This window comes from Pristis pectinata, unplaced genomic scaffold (assembly GCF_009764475.1).
Source record: "Pristis pectinata isolate sPriPec2 unplaced genomic scaffold, sPriPec2.1.pri scaffold_125_arrow_ctg1, whole genome shotgun sequence".
In the NCBI taxonomy this organism is placed as follows: Eukaryota; Metazoa; Chordata; class Chondrichthyes; order Rhinopristiformes; family Pristidae; genus Pristis; species Pristis pectinata.
The window spans coordinates 20,393-43,966 of record NW_026262469.1 but is presented as its reverse complement, the minus strand read 5'-3'; the positions used below and the strand labels follow the sequence as shown (position 1 = coordinate 43,966).

Below are 23,574 nucleotides of genomic sequence, written 5' to 3'. Positions count from 1 at the left end.
ATGGGAGAGGGGAGAAGAGAGAATGTCCTGGGTGGGGGGGGTGTCTTTGATTATGCTGGCTGCTTCACCAAGGCAGCGGGAGGTATAGACAGGGTCTGCCTGTACAGTGACCATATCCCTCCATTCCCTGCACATCCATGTGTCTGTCTAACAGCCTCTTAAACCCCTCGATCGTATCTGCCTCCAGCCCCACCCCTGGCAGCACATTCCAGACACCCACCGCTCTCTAAAACAAAACTTGCCCCGCACATCTCCTTTGAACTCTCCATCTCACCTTTATAGCTATACCCTCTAGTATTAGACATTTCTACCCTGGGTAAAAGATTCAACCCTATTGTGAAAGCCTCTCGTAATTGTATAAACCTCTATCAGGTCTCCGCTCAGCCGCCACCGCTCCGGAGAGAACAACCCAAGTCTGTCTGGCCTCTCCTTATAGCTCGCGCCCTCTAATCCGGGCAGCTTCCTGGTGAACCTCTCCCGCACCCTCCCTGTAACAGGGGCGACCGGAGTTTTATACAGCTGCAATGTGACTTCCCGACTTCTCAGCCTCATCTTACTTAACTATCGAGAATTTCACAGCACGGAGACAGGCCCTTCAGCCCAACTGGTCCATGCCAACCCAGATCCCCATCCCAGCTGGTCCCATCTCCCCGCGTTTGGCCCAGATCCCTCTGAAACTTGCCCATCCATGGACCTGTCCGAGTGTCGTTTAAATGTTGTTAATGTACCTGCCTCACCCACTCCCTCTGGCAGCTCATTCCACGTATGGACCACCCTCTGGGTGAAGAAGTTCCCTATTAAATCTCTTTCCCCTCTCGCCTTAAACCTGTGCCCTCTGGTTCTTGATTCCCCAACCCTGGGGGGAAGACTGTGCACATTCACCCTGTCGATGCCCCTCGTGGGTTTATACACCTCTGTAAGGTCACCCCTCACGCTCCAAGGAATAAAGTCCCAACCTGCCCGACCTCTCTCCGTAACTCAGTCCTTCGAGTCCCGGCAACATCCTCGTAAATCTCCCTCTGCGCTCTTTCCCAGCTCAATGGCATCTTCCCCACAGCAGGGTGACCAGAACTGAACACAGTGCTCCAAGTGCAGCCTCACCGACGTCCTGTACAACTGCGACATCACCTCCCGACTCCTGTACTCAGTGCCCTGACCAATGAAGGCCAGCGTGCCGAACGCCTTCTTCACCGCCCCGTCTACCTGTGACCCCACTCTCAGGGGAACCGTGTACCTGTACCCCGAGGTCCCTCTGTTCTACAACACTCCCTGTCCGTTCACTGTGAAAGTCCTGCCCTGGTTTGTCTTCCCGAAACTCAACCCCTCGCACTTGTCCGAATTAAACTCCATCTGCCGCTCCTCGGCCCACTGACCCAGCTGATTGAGATCCCCTTGTAAACTCTGATAACCACCTTCACTGTCGATGACACCACCTAGTTCAGTGTCAGCTGCAGACTTACTAACTGTGCCTTGTACATTCTCGTCCAAATTGTTAGGGGCGTAACGGTAGTGTAGCGGTTAGCGCGACGCTATTACAGCGCCAGCGATCGGGGTTCGATTCCGGTCGCTGTCTGTAAGGAGTTTGTACATTCTCCCGTGTCTGCATGGGTTTCCTCCGGGTGCTCCGGTTTCCTCCCACATCGCAAAGATGTACGGGTAGGCTAATTTGGGTTTAAAACGGGCGGCGCGGACTCATTGGGCTGGAAGGGCCTGTTACCACGCTGTAAATAAATTTTTAAATTTAAAATAAATGACAAACAACAACAGGCCCAGCACCGAGCCCTGGGGAACATGACTGGTCACGGACCTCCAGTCCGAGAAACAACTTCCCACCCTCATCCTCTGCTTCCTACCATCGAGACAATTGTGTGTCCAATTAGCCAGCTCTCCCTGAATCCCATGTGATCCAACCTTCCAGAGCAGTCAACCATGCAGTGGCATCCCTTTATGCTTCTAGTGGGAGAGGTGGTATGTTCAGAGTAGCCCTGCAGACGATAGATTTATAAACTCCGAGACCTGGGACTCAACACCTCCCTCTGTAACTGGATCCTTGACTTCCTGACCAACAGACCGCAATCAGTGAGGATAGGCAGCAACACCTCCGGCACGATTATTCTCAACACTGGTGCCCCACAAGGCTGCGTCCTCAAGCCTTCTACTCTACTCCCTATACACTCACGACTGTGTGGCCAGATTCTGCTCTAACTCCATCTACAAGTTTGCAGATGACACCACCGTTGGAGGCCGTATCTCAAACAGCGATGAGTCAGGGTACAGGATGGAGATAGAGAGCTCAGTGGAATGGTGTCATGACAACAACCTTTCCCTCAATGTCAGCAAAACAAAAGAGCTGGTCATTGACTTCAGGAGGGGGGGCAGTGCACACACTCCTGTCTACATCAATGGTGCTGAGGTCAAGAGGGTTGAGAGCTTCAAGTTCCCAGGAGTGAACATCACCAACAGCCTGTCCTGGTCAAATCACATAGATGCCACAGCCAAGAAAGCTCACCAGCGCCTCTACTTCCTCAGGAGGCTAAAGAAATTCGGTTTGTCCCCTTTGACACTCACCAACTTCTACCGACGCACCACAGAAAGCATCCTATCCGGATGCATCCCGGCTTGGTACGCCAACTGCTCTGCCCGGGACCACAAAAAACCACAGAGAGTTGTGGACACGGCCCAGCGCGTCACGGAAACCAGCCTCTCCTCCATGGACTCTGTCTACACTTCCCGCTGCCTTGGGAAAGCAGCCGACATAATCAGAGACCCCACCCACCCCGGACGTTCTCTCTTCTCCCCTTTCCCATCAGGCAGAAGATACAAAAGCCTGAAAGCACGTACCACCGGGCTCAAGGACAGCTTCTACCCCGCTGTTATAAGACTATTGAATGATAAAATGGACTCTTGACCTCACAATCTACCTCGTTGTGGCCCTTGCACCTTATTGTATGCCTGCTCTGCACTTTCTCTGTAGCTGGGACACTTTATTCTGCATTCTGTTATTGCTGTTCCCTTGTACTACCTCAATGCACTGATGTGATGAAATGATCTGTATGGACGGCATGCAGAACAAAGATTTTCACTGGACCTCGGTACATGTGGCAATAATAAAGCAATGTACCAATTTATGCTGGCAAATAGCATTGACCAAAGCTCAACCTAGGACACAGTTAACTGTGGATAACAACAGCTGAAAGTCGATCAGGACCTCCGCTGGCGTGCTGCAATGCAACCCTCCAAGACAGAAATAGTATGCAAAAGCTCACAAAACTCTGCCCACAGCAGTGAGATAAGGGCAGGAAGGAATTATCAACATGCTGATTAGCGTCTCTCCAGTTCCGTCCCCCTTCACCACCTTAAAATGAGTCACTGTGAAAACTCACTGAATCAGACTCGCATACAGCACGGAGACAGGCCCTCCGTGCCGACCTAGGGACTGGTCCCATCTCCCTCTGAACCTTTCCCACCCACGGACCTGTCCGAGTGTCGTTTAAACGCTGTTAATGTACCTGCTTCACCCACTGCCTCTGGCAGCTCGTTCCACGTACGGACCACTCTCTCCCCCCCTCACCGTAAACCTGTGCCCTCTAGTTTTAGGCTCCCTGACCCTGGGGAGGGGGAGAGAGAGACGGTGACCGTCCACCTGATCTATGCCCCTCGTGGTTTTATAAACCTCGATAAGGTTCCCCTGCCCTCAGCCTCCTTTGCTCCGGGGAAAACAGTCCCAGCCTCTCCTTATAACTCGAGCCCTCCAGTCCCTCCACCCCTACTCTGTCTTCTGTGGGGGCAAGGCAGTTCCGAATTCAAACTTGCAATTCACCCTATGTCGACAGAAGGGACTAGTTTAGTAGGCTTTTAATTACCAGTTTAATTAGTTGGGCACAACACTGTGAACCAGAGGGCCTGTTCCTGTGCTATGTTCTGTATACCCCTTCTTGAATCGAGTTGTAGAGTCCTACCGCACCTACAGGGTGAAGGTGGAAGGTTGTTCCTCAGGTAGACGGGGCGGTGAAGAAGGCATTTGGCACGCTGGCCTTCGTCGGTCGGGGCACTGGGTATAAAAGCCGGGAGGTCACGGTGCAGTTGTACAGGACGCTGGTGAGGCCGCACTTGGAGTACTGTGTCCAGTTTTGGTTCCCCAGCTATCGGGAGGATGTTATCAAACTGGGAAGAGTACAGAAAAGATTTACCAGGATGTTGCCGGGACTCGAGGAACTGAGTTAGGGGGAGAGGTTGGGCAGGCTGGGACTTTGTTCCTTTAGAGCGCAGGAGATTGAGAGGTGATCTTACAGAGGCATATAAAACCATGAGGGGCATAGATAGGGTGAATGTCCTCGTCTTTTTCCCAGGATAGGGGCAGGCACGGTAGTGTAGCTGTTAGCATGACGCTATTACAGCGCCAGCGACCCAGGTTCGATTTCAGCCACTGTCTGTGAGGAGTTTGTACGTTTCCCCATGTCTACATGGGTTTCCTCCGGGCGCTCCAGTTTCCTCCCACATTCCAAAGACGTACGGGTTAGGTAGGGAAAGGAATGAGGTCCTGAAAAGAGACTATAGAGAATTAGGAAGTTGAGAAGCAGGACCTCAAAGGTAGTAATTTCCGGATTACTGCCTGTGCTAAGCGACAGTGGATATAGGAACAGAATGAGGAGGAGGTTAAATGCGTGGTTGAGGGATTGGAGTAAGGAGCAGGGATTCAGTTGTTGAAAGAAGACGGGTTGCACTTGAATCCCAGCAGGACCAACATACTGGCAGGGAGGTTTGCTAAGGCTACTGGGGAGAGTTTAAACTAGAATTATTGGGAGGTGGGATCCGTACTGGAGAGACTGGGGAAGAGGTGTTTGGCTCTCAAATAGAGGAGGCTAGGAGTAAGCACCATAGGCAGGTGATAGAGAAGGGACATGTTCAGACAGGCTTGAGATGTGTCTATTTTAACGCAAGGAGTATTGTGAACAAGGCGGGTGGGCTTAGAGCTTGGATCGATACTTGGAGCTATGATGTGGTGGCCATTACAGAGACTTGGATGGCTCCGGGGCTGGAATGGTTGATTCAAGTGCCGGGTTTTAGATGTTTCAGGAAGGACAGGGAGGGAGGTGGGGGAGTGGCACTGTTGATCAGAGATAGTGTCACGGCTGCAGAAAAGGTGGATGTTGTGGAGCGATTGTCTATGGAGCCTCTGTGGATTGAGGTTAGGAACAGGAAGGGGTCAATAACTGTGCTGGGTTTTTTTATAGGCCGCCCAATAGTGACAGGGTTATTGAGGATCAGATAGGGAAGCAGATCCTAGAAAGGTGTGAGAATAACAGAGTTGTGGTGATGGGGGATTTTAATTTCCCAAACATCGATTGGCATCTCCAGACAGTGAGGGGTTTAGATGGGGTGGAGTTTGTTAGGTGTGTTCAGGAAGGGTTCTTGACACAATATGTAGATAGGCCTACAAGAGGAGAGGCTGTGCTTGATTTGATATTGGGAAATGAACCTGGTCAGGTGTCAGATCTCTAAGTGGGTGAGCATTTTGGAGATAGTGATCATAATTCTATCTCCTTTACGTTAGCACTAGAGAGGGATAGGGACAGGCTAGAAAGGCATTTAGTTGGAGTAAAGGGAATTATGACGCTCTCAGGCAGGAAACTGGAAGATTAAATTGGGAACAGATGTTCTCTGGGAAAAGTACGTAAGATATGTGGCAAATATTCAGGGGATATTTGTGTGGAGTTCTGCATGGACGTGTTCCGATGAGACAGGGGAGTCACAAGAGGATACAGGAACCATGGTGTACGAAGGCTATCATAAATCTAGTCAAAAGGAAAAGAAAAGCTTACAAGAGGTACAGAGAGCTAGGTAATGTTAGAGATCTGGAGGAGTACAAGGCTAACAGGAAGGAGCTTAAGAAAGAGATTAGGAGAGCCAGAAAGGGACATGAGAAGGCCTTGGCGGGCAGGATTAAGTAAAACCCCAAGGCATTCTACAAGTATGTGAAGAGTAAGAGGATGAGATGCGAAAGGATAGGGCCTATCAAGTGCAGCAGTGGGAAAGTGTGTATGGATCCGGAAGAAATAGCGGAGGTACTTAATGAATACTTTACGTCAATATTCACCACGGAAAAAGATCTGGGGGATCGTAGTGGGGACTTGCAGTGGCCTGAAAAGCTTGAGCATGTAGATATTAGAAAAGAGGTGGTGCTGAAACTTTTGGAAAGCATCAAGTAAGATAAGTCGCTGGGACCGGATGAGATGTACCCTAGGTTGCTGTGGGAGGCGGGGGAGGAGATTGCGGAGCCTCTGATGATGATCTTTGCGTCGTCCATGGAGACGGGAGAGGTTCCGGAAGATTGGACGGTTGCGGATGTTGTTCCCTTATTCAAGAAGGGGAGTAGGGATAGCCCAGGACATTATAGACCAGTGAGTCTTACCTCAGTGGTTGGTAAGCTGATGGAGAAGATCCTGAGGGGCAGGATTTATGAACATTTTGAGAGGTATAAAGATTAGGAATAGTCAGCATGGCTTTGTCAAGGGCCTGATCGAATTTTTGACGATGTGACTAAGCACATTGATGAAGGGAGAGTGGTAGACGTAGTGTATATGGATTTCAGCAAGGCGTTTGATAAGGTACCCCATGCGAGGCTTATGGAAAAGGTGAGGAGACATGGGATCCAAGGGGACATTGCAGTGTGGATCCAGAACTGGCTGGCCCACAGAAGGCAAAGAGTGGTTGTTGAAGGGTCGTATTCTGAGTGGAGGTCAGTGACCAGTGGTGTACCTCAGGGGTCTGTTCTGGGACCCTTACTATTTGTGATTTTTATAAATGACCTGGATGAGGAAGTGGAGGGGTGGGTAGTAAGTTTGTGGATGACACGAAGGTTGGGGGTGTTGTGGATAGTTTGGAGGGCTGTCACAGAGGGACATAGATAGGATGCAGAGTTGGGCTGAGAAGTGGCAGATGCAGTTCAACCCAGAGAAGTGTGAAGTGGTTCATTTTGGTAGGTCAAATATGTTGGCAGAATATAGTATTAATGGTAGAACCCTTGGCAGTGTGGAGGATCAGAGGGATCTTGGGGTCCGAGTCCACAGGACGCTCAAAGCGGCTGCGCAGGTTGACTCTGTGGTTAGGGCGGCATATGGTGTATTGTCCTTCATCAATCGGGGAATTGAATTTAGGAGCCGAGAGGTGTTGTTGCAGCTACATAGGTCCCTGGTCAGACCCCACTTGGAGTACTGTGCTCAGTTCTGGTCACCTCACTACAGGAAGGATATGGAAGCCCTAGAGAGGGTGCAGATGAGATTTACAAGGATGCTGCCTGGAATGCGGAGCATGCCTTATGAAAGCAGGTTGAGGGAACTCGGCCTTTTCTCCTTGGAGCAACAGAGGATGAGGGGGGACCTGATAGAGGTGTATAAGATGATGAGAGGTATTGATCGGGTAGATAGTCAGAGGCTTTTCCCCAGGGCTGAATTGGTGGCCACAAGAGGACATCGGTTTAAGGTGCTGGGGAGTAGGTACAGACGAGATGTCAGGGGTAAGTTTTTTACTCAGACAGTGGTGAGTGCGGGGAATGGGCTGCCAGCAACGGTGGGGGAGGCGGATATGACAGGGTCTTTCAAGAGACTGTTAGATTGGTACATGGAGCTGAGTAAAATAGAGGGCTATGGGTAAGCCTAGTAATTTCTCGGGTAGGGACATGTTCGGCACAGCTTTGTGGGCTGAAGGGCCTGAATTGTGCTGTAATTGTTCATTGTTCATTGCTATATTGCTGCCCCCAGAACACCCTGCGCAAAAGATGCATTTCACTGTGTGTTTCAATGTACGTGTGACTAACAAAGATATCTTAAGAACTAGAGGACACAGGTTTAGGGTGAGAGGGGAGAGATTTAATGGGAATCTGAGGGGCAACTTTTATTTTACACAAAGTACGGTATCTATGACAATGTTTAAAGGACACTCGGACAGGTCCATGGATGGGAAAGGTTTAGAGGGATATGGGCCAAACGCGGGGAGATGGGACCGGCTTGGATGGGAATCTTGGTCAGCATTGGGCCGAAGGGCCTGTTCTCGTGCTGTAACCCTTCCCTCTCTTGCCCTCTTCCTTTCCAGTCCTGATGAAGGGTCTCAGCCCAAAACGTTGACTGTCCATTTCCCTCCACGGATGCTGCCTGACCCAATGGGTTCCTCCAGCATTTTGTGTGTTGCTCCAGATTTCCTCTCTGGCTCATCCGTCGTCATAGATCCCCCCACCGTCCGGGCCGTGCCATCTTCTCACAGCTCCCATCGGGCAGGAGGTACAGAAGCCTGAAGTCCCCATGCCACCAGGTTCAGGAACAGCGACTTCCCTTCAACCATTCGGTTCTTGAACCGACCGGCACATCCCTGATCACTGCCTCAGTACAGCAACACTGGGACCACTTTGATTGCTTTGCACTACAATGGACTTTGTTTTTTGGTTCTTTCTTGTAAAAATTGTGTTTAATTTATGCTTTTCTTGCGAATGCTGCTTATCTGCTGCTCTGTGCCTGCGATGCTGCTGCAGGTAAGTTTTTGATTGCACCCGTGCACACATGGACTTGTGCATCTGACAATAAACTCAACGTTGACTTTGATGTGGAGGCTTCGGAGAACGGTGCAACAGAGGTTCACCAGGACGCTGCCAGGATTAGAAGGCTTGTTATAAGGAGAGGTCGGACAGACTTAGGTTGTTCTCTCCAGAGCGGCGGAGGCTGAGGGGAGAGGTTTATAAGATGACGAGAGGCACAGATAGAGTAGACAGCCGGGATCTTTCTCCCCCAGGGTCGAAATGTCTAATACCAGAGGGCATGTGTTTAGGGTGAGAGGGGAGATGTGTGGGGCAATTTTTTTTACACAGAGAGCGGTGGGTGCCTGGAATGTGCTGCCAGGGGTGGGGGTGGAGGCAGAAATGATAGAGGGGTTTGAGAGGGTCTTAGATAGGTGCATGAATGTGCAGAGGATGGAGGGAGATGGACATTGTGTAAGGCAGAAGGGACTAGTTTAGTTAGGTGATTTAATTACTAGTTTAATTAGTTTGGCACATCCTGGGCTGTTGATGTACTGTCCTGTGAGATATTTTTCCCTTGAGGGTTGAGAGCTTCAAATTCCCAGGAGTGAACGTCACCAATAGCCTGTCCTGGTCCAACCACGTAGACACCATGGCCAAGAAAGCTCACCAGCGCCTCTACTTTCCAAAGAAATCTGGCATGTCCCCTTTGACCCTCACCAACTTTTATCGATGCACCATAGAAAGCATCCATAAATGCATCGCGGCTTGGGACGGCAACTGCTCTGCCTAGGACTGCAAGAAACCGCAGAGAGTTGTGGACACAGCCCAGCACATCACGGACACCAGCCTCCCCTCCATGGACTTTAGAGAGGGTGCAGAGGAGATTTATCAGGATGCTGCCTGGATTAGAGAACATATGACGAAAGGTTGAGCGAGCTTAGGGCCTTTCTCTTTGGAGTGACGGAGGATGAGAGGCGACTTGATAGAGGTGTATGAGATGATGAGGGGCATGGATAGAGTGGACAGCCAGCATCTTTTCCCCAGGGTGGCAATGGCCAATACCAGAGGACTTCCATACAAGGTGAGTGGAAAAGGTTTAGGGGAGATGTCAGAGGTAGGGTTTTTTTTACACAGAGAGTGGTGGGTGCCTGGGACTCTTGAATAGGCATATAGATGTAAGAAAAATGGAGGGTCATGAGCTGTGTAGGAGGGAAGGGTTAGATTGATGATGGGGCAGGTTTATATAAGTTGGCACAACATCGTGTGCTGTACTGTTCTATGTTCCATGAGTCTGTCTTGTAATGTTGTCTACCGCATTCATCCTCTGTCCTGACCTCCTTGGCTCCTGGGACAACAGAGCAATGTCTCCTCATGGGGTGCGGACACTTCCCAACCCCTCACGGGAACCAGCCTCCCCTCCATGGACTCTTGTCTACACTTCTCGCTGCCTCGGTAAAGCAGCCAGCATAATCAAAGACCCCACCCAACCCGGACATTCTCTCTTCTCCCCCCTCCCATCGGGCAGAAGATACAAAAGCCTGAAGGTACGTACCCCCAGGGTCAAGATCACCTTCTATCCTGCAGTTATATGACAATTGAATGGTCCCCCAGTACGATAAGATGGACTCTTGGCCTCACAACCTACCTCGTCTTGGCCCTTGCACGTTATAGTCTGCCTCTGTAATACTATATTCTGCACTCTGTTATTGTTTTACATTGTACGACCTCAATGCACTGATGCAGTGAACTGATGCAAGACAAGTTTTTCACCGGACCTTGGCACGTGTGACCAATTACCAGGAGCTCCTCGCCAGTCCGATTCTTCCGCCCCAGCGGGTGAGCATTGGGTGGTGGTGATGGGGGGTAAGAAGGCAACAGGTAACAGGCAACCCGCCAGCCTAAGCAGGGCGCCAATGGGCGGCCATCTTGCCTTGGCCAAACATCCTGGCCCAACAAAGTCCAAACAAAAGACGGGGAAAGCCCGGCTGCGGACGGCCGGCGGGGGCACGCCCGCACTCGGGACGGCCCAGCGGGCGCGACGGGCCAGGTCGCGGGGCGAGAGGAGGCGCTGGAGTTGGCATCTTTATCCCTGTGGAGGGGGGGTCAAAGGTCAACACGGCCTAAAATGAGCTCCCTGAGCCCTGTTACCACGGCAACACTCACTCATGCAACCAATGCTGTTCAATAGAAGGGTTGTGCTCACCTCCCCATTGCCCAGGAGGCGGAGGGAGCCGCAGCCTCCCATTAACCCCTTCTTCACCCTGGCGCCATTGCCCTTTTTCAAATCCCAACCGTCATCTTCTCCCCACCGCCTCCCTCTCCCGCCCTGCCCGCCTTGACGGACAGCGGCGGCCGGCCAATGGCAGCGCGGGGTGGGCCGGCCAATGGCAGCGGCCGGGCGGCTGGCCAATAGGCAGCGGCCGAGCGCGGGGTGGCGGGGACTTCCGGCGAGCGAAGGCATATAAGGGGCGGGCGGCGGCGGGCGACTTCCTGTGCGGCTCCGCCGGCCGCCGAGGACGGAGCCACGGCTCGGGCAGCGCTTCCCGCACCGCCGGCCCCCGGGTCAAGTAAACCTCCCTTCCTTGGTGGTGACAGGGGGCCGGGGGGAGGCTTGACGGGGGCTGCCTGCTGCGTGGGAGGGGGGTCTGTGGGGGAACCGTGATGTGCAATTAAAGGGATTGATCTGCTGGCAAATGGGGAGTTAAAGGGGCTGTTTCCTGGTTAGGGGGATGGATATTGAGGGAGCCTCACCCTGTGTGTCCGACCCCGGGAGTGTGTGACGGGACGGTGCGGGGGGAGCCTCACCCTGTGTCCGACCCCGGGAGTGTGTGACGGGACGGTGCGGGGGGAGCCTCACCCTGTGTCCGACCCCGGGAGTGTGTGACGGGACGGTGCGGGGGGAGCCTCACCCTGTGTCCGACCCCGGGAGTGTGTGACGGGACGGTGCGGGGGGAGCCTCACCCTGTGTCCGACCCCGGGAGTGTGTGACGGGACGGTGCGGGGGGAGCCTCACCCTGTGTCCGACCCCGGGAGTGTGTGACGGGACGGTGCGGGGGGAGCCTCACCCTGTGTCTGACCCCGGGAGTGTGTGACGGGACGGTGCGGGGGGAGCCTCACCCTGTGTGTCCGACCCCGGGAGTGTGTGACGGGACGGTGCGGGGGGAGCCTCACCCTGTGTCCGACCCCAGGGAGTGTGTGACGGGACGGTGCGGGGGGAGCCTCACCCTGTGTCTGACCCCGGGAGTGTGTGACGGGACGGTGCGGGGGGAGCCTCACACTGTGTCTGACCCCGGGAGTGTGTGACGGGACGGTGCGGGGGGAGCCTCACCCTGTGTCTGACCCCGGGAGTGTGTGACGGGACGGTGCGGGGGGAGCCTCACCCTGTGTCTGACCCCGGGAGTGTGTGACGGGACGGTGCGGGTGGAGCTTCACCCTGTGTGTCTGACCCCGGGAGTGTGTGACGGGACGGTGCGGGGGGAGCCTCACCCTGTCTCTGACCCCGGGAGTGTGTGATGGGACGGTGCGGAGGGAGCTTCACCCTGTGTCTGACCCCGGTAGTGAGTGATGGGATTGTGCGGAGGGAACCTCATCCTGTGTCTGACTCAGAGATGAACAGAGTGTGAGGGATGTTGCAATAACTTTTCACTTACACTTTGTAACATGTTGCAATAACTTCCCTATTCGTGCAGGTCAACAGCCCAAACATGTCTCTGGACGAGTTAAAGTACGTCAGTATTCTTGCTGGATCAATCCCTCTCGGAATATGCATGAAGCAGACAGGTCTGTTCAACAGTATGTCCATACCCCCAGGTGCTGGTGCTGAGTGAGCGGTGCACTGTTGGGGGAGGTGTATGTGGGTTTGCAGCTGACGCTGAAATATGTGGTGTCATCGACAGTGAAGATTGTAGTCAGGGTTTACAGGAGGATCTCGATCAGCTGGGTCAGTGGGCCGAGGAGCAGCAGATGCAGTTTAATTCAGATAAGTGTGAGCTGTTGCGTTTTAGGAAGACAAACCAGGGCAGGACTTTCACTGTGAACGGCAGGGAGTGTTGTAGAACAGAGGGACCTCAGGGGTACAGGTACTCGGTTCCCCTGAGACTGGTGTCACAGGTAGACAGGGCGGTGAAGAAGGCGTTCAGCACGCTGGCCTTCATCAGTCAGGGCACTGAGTACAGGAGCCAGGAGGTGATGTCGCAGTTGTACAGGACGTCGGTGAGGCCGCACTTGGAGCACTGTGTTCAGTTCTGGTTGCCCTGCTGTGGGAAAGATGCCATTGAGCTGGGAAAGAGCGCAGATGGAGGTTTACGAGGATGTTGCCGGGACTCGAGGGACTGAGTTACGGAGAGAGGTCGGGCAGGTTGGGACTTTATTCCTTGGAGCGTGAGGGGTGACCTTACAGAGGTGTATAAACCCACGAGGGGCATAGACAGGGTGAATGTGCACAGTCTTTCCCCCCAGGGTTTGTGAATCAAGAACCAGAGGGCACAGGTTTGAGGGGAAAGAGATTTAATAGGGACCCGAGGGGCAACTTCTTCACCCAGAGGGTGCCATACATGGAATGAGCTGCCAGAGGGAGTGGGTGAGGCAGGGACATTAACAACATTTAATAGATGCTTGGACAGGTCCGTGGATGGGAAAGGTTCAGAGGGATAGGGCCCAAATGTAAGGAGATGGGACTGGCTGGGATGGGGATCTGGGTCAGCACAGACCAGTTGGGCCGAAGGGCCTGTTTCCGTGCAGTGGGATTCTGTGATTATGTCCACGCTCTCGGTTATTGCGCTGAACTCGAGGTGCCGGCTCCCCAGTGCCGGTGCAGAGGGAGTGCTCTGGGAAGGACTGGGGAACTGTGCTCGTGACCCTCTCCTCTCTCCCTCCCCAAGGGAAGCTGGCAAGAGAAGTCGGCGCCTCGGTGATCGGATTCACCATCGTCGCGGCCACGTGCGGCTTCCACACCTTCCACTCGATGCTTTGTATCCTCGTCACCTGGGCTATCATCAGGTTCTGCACCAGGTATGTGTTCCCTCTCCCCTGTCCCCGACCCCTCGCTGTGGAGAGAGAGGGAGGGTCCCCCCCACCACGAGCACTGACCCCCTCGCGGGGCTCCCAAGGGGGTGGTAACCCTCCCTGATCTACTCCTTCTTTCTCCAGCACTCATGTATGTCCAAGTCAAGTTTACTGTCAGATGCACAAGTCCATGTGTGCACGGGTGCAGTGAAAACCTTACCTGCAGCAGCATCACAGGCACCGAGCAGCAGATAAGCAGCATTCACAAGGAAAACTCAAATTATATAATTTTTTTTAAACAAGAGAAAACACAATTAGAACAAAGAAAAATTCAAAGTCCACCGTTGTGCAGAGTGGTCCCAGTGTTGCTGTACTGAGGCAGTGATCAGGGAGGTGCCGGTCGGTTCAAGAACCGAATGGTTGACGGGAAGCCGCTGTCCCTGAACCTGGTGGTGTGGGGACTTCAGGCTTCTGTACCTCCTGCCCGACGGGAGCTGCGAGAAGACGGCATGGCCCGGACGGTGGGGGGATGGACGTTGCCTTCTAGAGGCAGCCCCTCCTGTAGATACCTGCGACGGTGGGGAGGGATGTGCCCCGTGATGTGTTGGGGGCAGAGCCCACCGCTCTCTGCGGCTTCCTGCGCGCTCGATTTGCCGTCCCAGACCCTGACGCGACCAGTCGGGACACTCCGACGGGACATCTGTAGAAGTTAGTTGGAGTGTTCGGTGACGGGCTGAACCTCCCCTGAGGAAGTAAAGACACTGGTGTGATCGCATCTGTGCGCTGGGCCCGGGACAGGTCGTGCGAGATGTTAACGCCCAGGGATTTAGCGCTGCTGACCCTCCCCACCGCCAGTCCCCCCACAGCGTCGACCGGCGCACGTTTGCCCTTCTCCTTCCCCCTTCCTGAAGACAACCGTGAGCTCTTTAGTTTCACTGACATCGAGCGAAAGGTTGTTGTTGTGGCACCCGCTCAGCCGGGCGACCGATCTCGCTCCGGTACACCGACCCGTCGCCACCCCACGATTCGTCCAACAGCGGCAGTGTCGCCAGCGAATCTGTGGACGGCATTGGAGCTGTGCCCGGCCCCATGGTCACGTGCGTAGAGAGAGTAGAGCAGGGGGCTGAGCATGCAGCCCTGAGGTGCGCCTGTGTTGATGGTCAGCGAGGAGATGTTGTCACCGATCCTCACCGACTGAGGTCTGCCAATGAGGAAGTCGAGGATCCAGTTGCAGAGGGAGCTGCAGAAGTGTTGGTAAATTGATATATTATTGTCACACGTACCGAGGTTCTGCATGCTGTCCATACAGATCAAGGCAGACAATACACTCCCGGGGTCACGTCTGGCCCCGGGAGTGTGTGACAGGATGGTGCGGAGGGAGCTTCACTGTGGCTGACCCCAGGAGTGTGTGACGGGACGGTGCGGGGGGAGCTTCACTCTGCGTCTGACCCTGGGAGTGTATGATGGGATGGTGCAGAGGGAGCTTCACTCTGCATCTGACCCCGGGAGTGTGTGATGGGATGGTGCGGAGGGAGCTTCACTCTGTGTCTGACCCCGGGAGTGTGTGATGGGATGGTGCGGAGGGAGCTTCACTGTGTCTGACCCCGGGAGTGTGTGATGGGATGGTGCGGAGGGAGCTTCACTGTGTCTGACCCCGGGAGTGTGTGACGGGACGGTGTGGGGGGAGCTTCACTGCGTCTGACCCTGGGAGTGTGTGACGGGACAGTGCGGAGGGAGCTTCACTCTGTGTCTGACCCCGGGAGTGTGTGACGGGACGGTGCGGGGGGAGCCTCACCCTGTGTCTGACCCTGGGAGTGTGTGACAGGACGGTGAGGTCAACAGTCCATCGGTCAGGGCACTGAGTACAGGAGTCGGGACGCTATGTTGCAATTGTACAGGACGTCGGTGAGGCCGCACTTGGAGTATGATGTTCAGTTTTGGTCACCTTGATAGGATGCTTTCTGTGGTGCATCGATAAAAGTTGGCGAGGGTCAACAAGGACATGCCGAATTTCTTTAGCCTTCTGAGGAAGTAGAGGCGCTGGTGAGCTTTCTTGGCTGTAGTGTCTACGTGGTTGGACCAGGACAGGCTGTTGGTGATGTTCACTCCCGGGAACTTGAAGCTCTCACTTCAGATAGTGTCGGTCAGAACCAAAGACAAGGTCAGGCCGTGAATAGTTCATCTGGGCTTCTGGGAACTGAGTTCACCCACTCAAATCAGAGGAAGAAGAACAGAGGGACCTCGGAGTACAGGGACACGGTTGCCCTGAGAGTGGGGTCACAGGTAGACAGGGCAGTGAAGAAGGTGTTTGGCACGCTGGCCTTCACCGGTCAGGGCACTGAGTACAGAACAACAAACGATCTGCTGGAGGAACTCAGCGGGTCGAGCAGTGTCAGTGGGGGGGGGAAGGAATTGTCGACGTTTCGGGTCGAAACCCTGCATCGTTTGTTATTCCAGATTCCAGCATCTGTAGTCCTTTGCATCCCCATTGAATACACGAGTTGGGACATTATGCTGCAGTGTACAAGATGTCGGTGAGGCCGCACTTGTACACTGAGGAGCACTGTGTGCTGTTTTGGTCGCCCTGCTGTAGGAAAGATGCCATTGAGCTGGGAAAGAGCGCAGAGGGAGATTTACGAGGACGTTGCCGGGACTCGAGGGACTGAGTCACGGAGAGAGGTCGGGCAGGTTGGGACTTTATTCCTTGGGGCGTGAGGGGTGACCTTACAGAGGTGTATAAACCCACGAGGGGCATAGACGGTGAATGCGCAGTCTTTTCCCCCAGGGTTGGGGAATCGAGAACTAGAGGGCACAGGTTTAGGGTGAGAGGGGAAAGAGATTTAATAGGGACCCGAGGGGCAACTTCTTCACCCAGAGGGTGGTCCGTACGTGGAACGAGCTGCCAGAGGGAGTGGGTGAGGCAGGGACATTAACAACATTTGGTATTGGGTTAATATTGTCACTTGTACCAAGGTCCACTGGAAAAACTTGTCTTGTACACCGATCGTACAGGTCAATTCATTACACAGTGCAGTTACACTGAGGTGGTACAGGGCGCTTCGAGGTGGTACAGGGCGCTTCGAGGTGGTACAGGGCGCGTCGAGGTAGTTAGAGGGCACATTGAGGTGGTACAGGGCGCGTCGAGGTAGTACAGAGGGCGCATCGAGGTAGTACAGGGCGCGCATCGAGGTAGTACAGGTAAAAACAATAACAGACTAAAGTGTCACAGCTACAGAGAAAGTGCAGTGCAATAAGGTGCAAGGTCACAACAAGGTAGATCGTGAGGTCAGAGTCACTCGGACAGGTCCGTGGATGGGAAAGGTTCAGAGGGATCTGGGGCCCAACACGGGGAGATGGACCGGCTGGGATGGGGATCTGGGTCGGCACGGACTGGTTGGGCTGAAGGGCCCATCTCTGTGCGGCGGGATGACCGTCTGGAGCCCGTTCCCCAGAGGGGGCAGCGCTGTCGGGAACTGCGGGGCAGGGAGGACCCCCCCCCCCAGTGCCCAGTCGAGGCGGGCGGCGTGGGTCAGTCGGGACCTGACTCCCTGTCTCCCTCTGCAGGCACTGCTACAACCTGACCCTGGCCTGGATGTTCTCCTACCTCCTCTTCTTCCGGATGCTGGGCTACCTGCATCTGCCCAGCCCCACGCCCTTCGCCAACGCTGTGCAGCTGCTGCTGACCCTGAAGGTGAGTGGCCGTATTGTGGAGGGTCGCACTGCCCCGACCTGGGCGGGGGACACACCACTGCCAATCAAGGTTTAGCCCCGCCCCACCTATCAGCACACACCTGACCAATGGCCCCCTGTAAACTACCTGGGCTGGACCACCCCCCCCACCCCCCCAGCCCTCCAGCACTATAAAGGGTGCCACGTGTGCTCGGCTCTGTCTGCTCCGAGGGATTCACCCTGCTACGCTCCAGGCCGAGCACTGTGAAACGGCGCTGGAGAAATCGTTGGTGAGGCGTGCACTGTTGAAGGGTTGGGAGCGTTTTAGTTGGTGTCCCTAGTAGCACAGAGCCATGCCTGCACTGAGGCAAGGGGTGGTGGGTGTCATATTGTTTCTCCTTGATTGTGTGTGTCTAGTTCATTGTGTGTGTGAGAGAGAGAGACGTTCTATGTATGTGTGTGTGAGAGAGAGAGACAGTCTGAGTGTGTGTGTGTCTGTGTGTGTGTGTGCAAGAGATGGTCTATGGGTGTGTGTGTGTGAGGGAGATGTGTCTGTGTGTGTGGGTTTGAGAGAGAGAGAGACGTTCTATGTATGTGTGTGTGTGAGAGAGAGAGAGATGGTCTGTGGGTGTGTGTCTATGTGAGAGTGTGTGTATTTTACCCCCGCTCGGACTGCCCCTGTCCCCCGGCGGGAGGGAGGGACGGGAGTGGGCGAGGGGCTGACGGCCCAGCTGCTGACCGTGTCTTCTCCCTGGCCCTGCAGATGGTGAGTCTGGCTGCTGAGCTGAACCCGGTCTACCTGGAGGCCCTGAGCAGGGCGAAGCCCGGCCCCACCGACAGGCACCCGCTGGCTCGGGTGATGCCGGGGCTGAGGGAGATCTTGTGTTACAGCTACTGCTACCTGGGCATCATGACAGGTGAGGGATGGCCCAAACCCTGCCCCTCCCCCTGCCGCCCTCTCTCCTCTGTAGCCATCTCCTCAGAACCCTCCTCCTCCCCTCTATAGCCCCCTCTCTGCCCCGTAACCCTCTCCCTCCCTCTCCATAAACCTCTCTGCCCCGTAACCCTCTCCCTCCCCTTCTATTACCCCTTCTGCCCCCGTGACCCGCTCTGCCCCCCGATAATCCCCTCGGCCCCCATAACCCTCTCCTTTCCCCTCCCCCTCTATTACCCCCTCCGGCTCCCAGTGACCCTCTGCCTCCCCCCACAGGCCCTTTCTACCGCTACCGGACGTACCAGGACTGGGTGCAACACTCGCAGCTGCCGCAGGTCCCCAGCTGGAAGCCACTGCTGCACCGGCTGCGGCTGGTGCCCTTCTACGGGGCAGCCTTCCTGCTGGTGAGCCGCCTGTGCCCGCTGGAGTTCGTCCGCACGGCTGACTTCGCCCAGTGCGGCTTCCTCTACTGCCTGCTCTACACCGCTGCCATCTTCTTCGTCTTCCGCATGCGCTTCTACGTGGCCTGGACCTTCGCCGAGAGCGCCTGCATCGCCGCCGGCTTCGGAGCGTACCCCGTCACTGCACAGTCCCGCCCCGGCAACGGCCCCACCAACACCACCTACAAGTCCAGGTCAGGGGGCGTGCTGCTGGGGTGGGTTCATAATCTCATACACCTCTATCGAGTCACCTCTCATCCTCCTCCTCTCCAAAGAGAAAAGCCCCAGCTCGCTCCTCATAGGACATGCTCTCCAATCCAGGCAGCATCCTGGTAAATCTCCTCTGCACCCTCTCTAAAGCTCCCACATCCTTCCTATAATGAGGCGACCAGAACTGAACACAATACTCCAAGTGTGGTCTGACCAGAGTTCTATAGAGCTGCAACATCACCTCGCGGCTCTTGAACTCAATCCCCCGACTAATGAAGACCAACACTCCATACACCTTCTTAACAACCCTATCGACCTGCGCGGCAACCTTGAGGGATCAATGGACATGGACCCCAAGCTCCCTCTGCTCCTCCACACTGCTAAGAGTCCTGCCGTTAACCTTGTATTCTGCCTTCAAATTCCATCTCCTGAAGTGAATCACTTCACACTTCTCCGGGTTGAACTCCATCTGCCACTTCTCAGCCCAGCTCTGCATCCTATTGATGTCCTGCTGTAACTTACAGCAACCTGTATAAAGCAATACAGCAAGTTTTATAAACCTCGATAATGTCCCCCTCGGCCTCCTTCGCTCCGGGGGAAACAGTCCCGGCCTGTCCAGTCTCTCCTTATAACTTGAGCCCTCCAGTCCCTGTGATGTCCCCGTGAATCTTTCCCACACCCTCTCCGGCTCAATCCCACCCTCCTTACAGCTGAGGCGACCGGAACCACACACAGTACTCCAGCTGCGGTCTCACCGACGTCTTGTACAGCTGTGACGGGACATCCCGACTCCTGTACTCGGTGCCCCCCGACCAGTGAAGGCCAGCGTGCCGAACGCCTTCTTTGCTGCCCTGTCTACTCGTGACGCCACTCTCAGGGGAACCGTGTACCTGTACCCCGAGATCCCTCCATTCTACAACATTCCCACCAGCTGCCCCATCAGACGACTCCGTCCCTGCCTGGCCTGCTTCCCTCACCCCCTCTGTTTGCCCCCCCAGCGAGTGGCATGAGTACGACTACGAGACGATCCGGAACATCGATCCCTACAACACAGACTTCTGCAGCAGCGTGAAGGACGGCATGAAGTACTGGAACATGACGGTGCAGTGGTGGCTGGCCAGTTACATTTACCGCCACGCTCCCATGAAGCCCAGGCTGCTGAGGTCAGTGTCCGTGGGTCTCCCGGCTCCTCCCCAGCCACAGACCCTCTGCCACCCAAACCCCCCCCCCCCAGCCACCCACCCTCCCCTCCTGATGGAATGCTCAACGATTTAAAAGTTTATTGCTTTCTTCTCCCTTGTCCTCTCCCCCCACCCCACCCCGTCTCCCCCCTCCCCCACCCTCTCCCCCCCCTCCCCCACCCTCTCTCCCCCTCACCCCCCCCCCCCCCCCGGGTCGGGTGGACGATGCTTGTCAGCGCCTTCTGGCACGGGCTGCACCCGGGCTACTACCTGAGCTTCCTGACCATCCCGGTGTGCCTGGCGGCGGAGGGGGTGATGGAGACAGGGGTACGGCAACGGCTGGGCCCCCGCCCGCGGCTGGCCTACGACTGGCTGCACTGGTTCTGGAAGATGCGGGCCTACGACTACATGTGCGCTGGCTTCGTGCTGCTGACCCTGCCCGACACCCTGGCCCACTGGCGCCGGCTCTACTTCTACATGCACCTGCTCTCCCTTGCCCTCTTCATCCTGGGCTACCTCGCCTCGCCCCAGGGGCGCCGTCCACGGTCAGGGCCCGACCGCCGGCCGCCCCGGCCTCCCTCCGCTCCTCCCCTGCCCTTCACCCCGCCGCCGGCTCCCTCCCAGTCCCACCCGCCTCCCTCCCCCACCTCCCGCCAGCCTCCCCCTCCCTCCCCCTCCTCCCGCACCAAGGGTTCAGAGCAGGAGGAGCACTCCCGGGGCTCGGGGATCCGCCGCCGGAGCTCCCGGGGCGATCGCAGCCCCTCACCGGGACCGACGCGACCCAGGAGCCGGTCAAGGTCAAAGGAGAAATAAACGGGAGGGTTCGGTTTCTCGCCGGAGTCCGATCTCCTTTGTTGGGGGAGGGGGGTGTGGTTGGGGACCAAAAATTCAGTGCCACGGCTCTCCCATGGGGAGGGGACGGTTGGCAGGGCGCACTTACTGGTGTTGGCAGTCCGTCCCTGTTATCCCCTCCCCCTGCCCCACCAGCGCACTTCCTGTTGGTGAGGCACCGCCCACTTCTGGCTGTGAAAGCCCCGCCCCTTTCCCAGCCAGCCTGGCCCACTTCCTGTCGCCGGGGCTCCGCCCCTTTACCTCGAGCCCCTCCCACCCACCTGCAGAAGCCCTGCCCCTTAACCCCTAGCCCCACCCACTCTCCCCATAGAAGCCCCACCCCTTTACCACTAGCCCTGCCCACTTCCATAGAAGCCCCGCCCCTTTACTGCCAGCCCCGCCCACCCGTCGATGTGTTCGCCCCTTAATTCCTACCCCCGTCCACTTCCATGGATGGGTCCACCCTTTTAGCCCCACCCCTCCCTCACCTGGAGCCACCGATCACCCCCATCCCCACCACCCCACTATACCACCCATCTCCCTCCTCTCCAGCCCAGGTGAAGGGTCTCGACCTGAACGTCCACTGTCTGACTGCCCCACCCCCCCACAGATGCTGCCTGACCTGCTGAGTTCCCCCAGCACTGTGTGTTACCCCCCCACGCACCCCCTGCCCCGGCTCTCTCCCACATCCCGCCACTGCACCCCGAAGGAAGGCTGCGCCAAGGCCTTCTGCAGTGGAATATCCCCTGACGGTATCCCCAGCGGGGTTGGGAGACCCCTTAAAGTGGGCCTGTCCTCCAGCTCAAGCTGTGGGACCCACCTTGTTAAAGCAGTTTACTCCTCTGCCCTGAAAGTTAGCTTTAGTGCTCACATCTGTTTACAAGTGCCATTGATCACTGCCTCATGACTCCTGGGTTGGAGAGAGAGAGGGGGAATCAGCCGGGGTCCCTGCTCCCCATCACTGCCCAGTGACCCCTGGGTTAGAGGGGGGGGGGGAATCAGCCGGGGCCCCTGCTCCCCATCACTGCCCAGTGACCCCTGGGTTAGAGAGAGAGAGGGAATCAGCCAGGGTCCCTGCTCCCCATCACTGCCCAGTGACCCCTGGGTTAGAGAGAGAGGGGGAATCAGCCAGGGTCCCTGCTCCCCATCACTGCCCAGTGACCCCTGGGTTAGAGAGAGAGGGGGAATCAGCCAGGGTCCCTGCTCCCCATCACTGCCCAGTGACCCCTGGGTTAGAGAGAGGGGGGGGAATCAGCCGGGGCCCCTGCTCCCCATCACTGCCCAGTGACCCCTGGGTTAGAGAGAGAGAGGGAATCAGCTGAGGTTCTACTACAACGTTTCAACACAGGAGTCATGCGTATTGTTGAGTGTTACTCTGTGTGTGTGTGTGTGTGTGTGAGTGAGAGACCCCTTGTCAATCTACAGCCAGTGCCCCAGTAACTGTGATCTGTGTGATGCTCTTTCTGCCTGTGCTTTCTGTCTGTGTGTAAGACGCACCACACCTGAACAGTCGACTCTGCCTGTGCATTGCCTCTGTGTAATACTGTATCTGCACAGCAGTTCTCCTGCTCATGTCTCACTCTGCCCCTGACAACTGTCTCCCAACCTGCTTGTGTGTCTGACACCTCGTCGGCACGTCAATCTCGCGTGTGTCAGCTTCCTGTGCGTGACACTGTGTCTGTCCAGCTGCCTCTGTGCCTGTACACGCCCTGTGTGTGTGAGACACCCTGTGTCAGTACAGCCGGTTCTCTGCCTGTGCATCACCTGGGCATGCGTGTGACACTGCACCTCTGCCTGTCTGACCTCAGTCTCTATGCCTGCGTGTGTTTGTGTGTGTGTAAGACACACAGCACTTGTACAGTTGACTCTGCCTGTGCACTGCCTGTGTGTGTGTGAGACACACACACCCCATACATGTACAGTCGACTCTGCCTGTGTACTGCCTGTCTGTAAGACACTGCACGTGTACAGTCGACTCCTCTCGTGCATTGCCTGTCTGTGTGTAAGACACACCACACCTGTACAGTCGATTCTTCCTGTGCATTGCCTCTGTAACACCGTATCTGCACAGCAGTTCCTCTGCCTGTGTGTGTAACCGTGCTTCTGCACAGTACTCTCTGCCTGTGCATTGCCAGTGTGTGTGTGTGTGAGAGACACACCGCACCTGTACAGTCGACTTGGGCTGTGCGTTGCCTCTGTGTGTGTGTGTGTGTAGTGCCGAATCTATGCAGCACTCTCTCCGCCTGTACGTCCGCATTTCTTTAACACCTCATCGGCACAGCCGTCTCTGCCTTTGCATCGCCTGTGTGTGTGCATGTGAGACGCACAGCGTCAGTACAGCTGACTCCACGACTGTACGCTTGCCGGTGAGTGTGTGTCACCGCGTCCGCAAGGAGGTCACGCTGCCCATTTTGATGCCTGTGTTCCGCACAAACCGCCTGTCTGTGTGTGTGTGTGAGAGAGAGAGAGACAGTCGCTCCACACCTGTACATTGCAAGTTTCTGTCACTCACTTTTTGTACCTTTATATAAAATACTGCAATCAAGAATAAAACAAGGCTGAGACTCCTGCGTCTGTGTCGTATGTTCCCACGGCTCAGTGGGATTTACTCCTTTACGGGCGAGACGTGTGTTCTGTGGGACTGGAGGGCTAAATTCCATGTCCTACCCTCCTTGCTGCCGTTCCTGAGAGAGTGATGCACTGCCGGTCTGCAGAAAGCACCGAAATGGGTGGTGTCATCGATAGTGAAGGTGGTGATCAGGGTTTACAGGGGGATGTCGATCAGCTGGGGAAGTG

The 23,574-nt window shown here is 55.7% G+C and overlaps 1 protein-coding gene across 1 annotated transcript; it reads left to right on the top strand.

Moving 5' to 3' along the window:
- The first annotated feature begins 11,005 nt into the window (after positions 1-11,005).
- mboat7 (membrane bound O-acyltransferase domain containing 7) lies at positions 11,006-23,342 on the top strand. Its single transcript, XM_052009807.1, has 8 exons — positions 11,006-11,076; positions 12,199-12,289; positions 13,390-13,519; positions 17,078-17,204; positions 17,946-18,099; positions 18,393-18,750; positions 19,765-19,930; positions 20,161-23,342. Exons 2-8 carry the CDS (start codon positions 12,214-12,216, stop codon positions 20,758-20,760), a joined length of 1,611 nt encoding a protein of 536 aa, XP_051865767.1. The 5' UTR covers positions 11,006-11,076; positions 12,199-12,213; the 3' UTR covers positions 20,761-23,342.
- Positions 23,343-23,574: the final 232 nt, after the last annotated feature.

Bases quoted from the DNA above. Each gene is read 5' to 3' on its own strand.
- mboat7 (XM_052009807.1), top strand. From the start codon at position 12,214: ATGTCTCTGGACGAGTTAAAGTACGTCAGTATTCTTGCTGGATCAATC. The intron at 13,520-17,077 runs GTATGTGTTCCC...CTCCCTCTGCAG, and splicing joins ATCATCAGGTTCTGCACCAG to GCACTGCTACAACCTGACCC. The intron at 18,751-19,764 runs GTCAGGGGGCGT...TTGCCCCCCCAG, and splicing joins AACACCACCTACAAGTCCAG to CGAGTGGCATGAGTACGACT.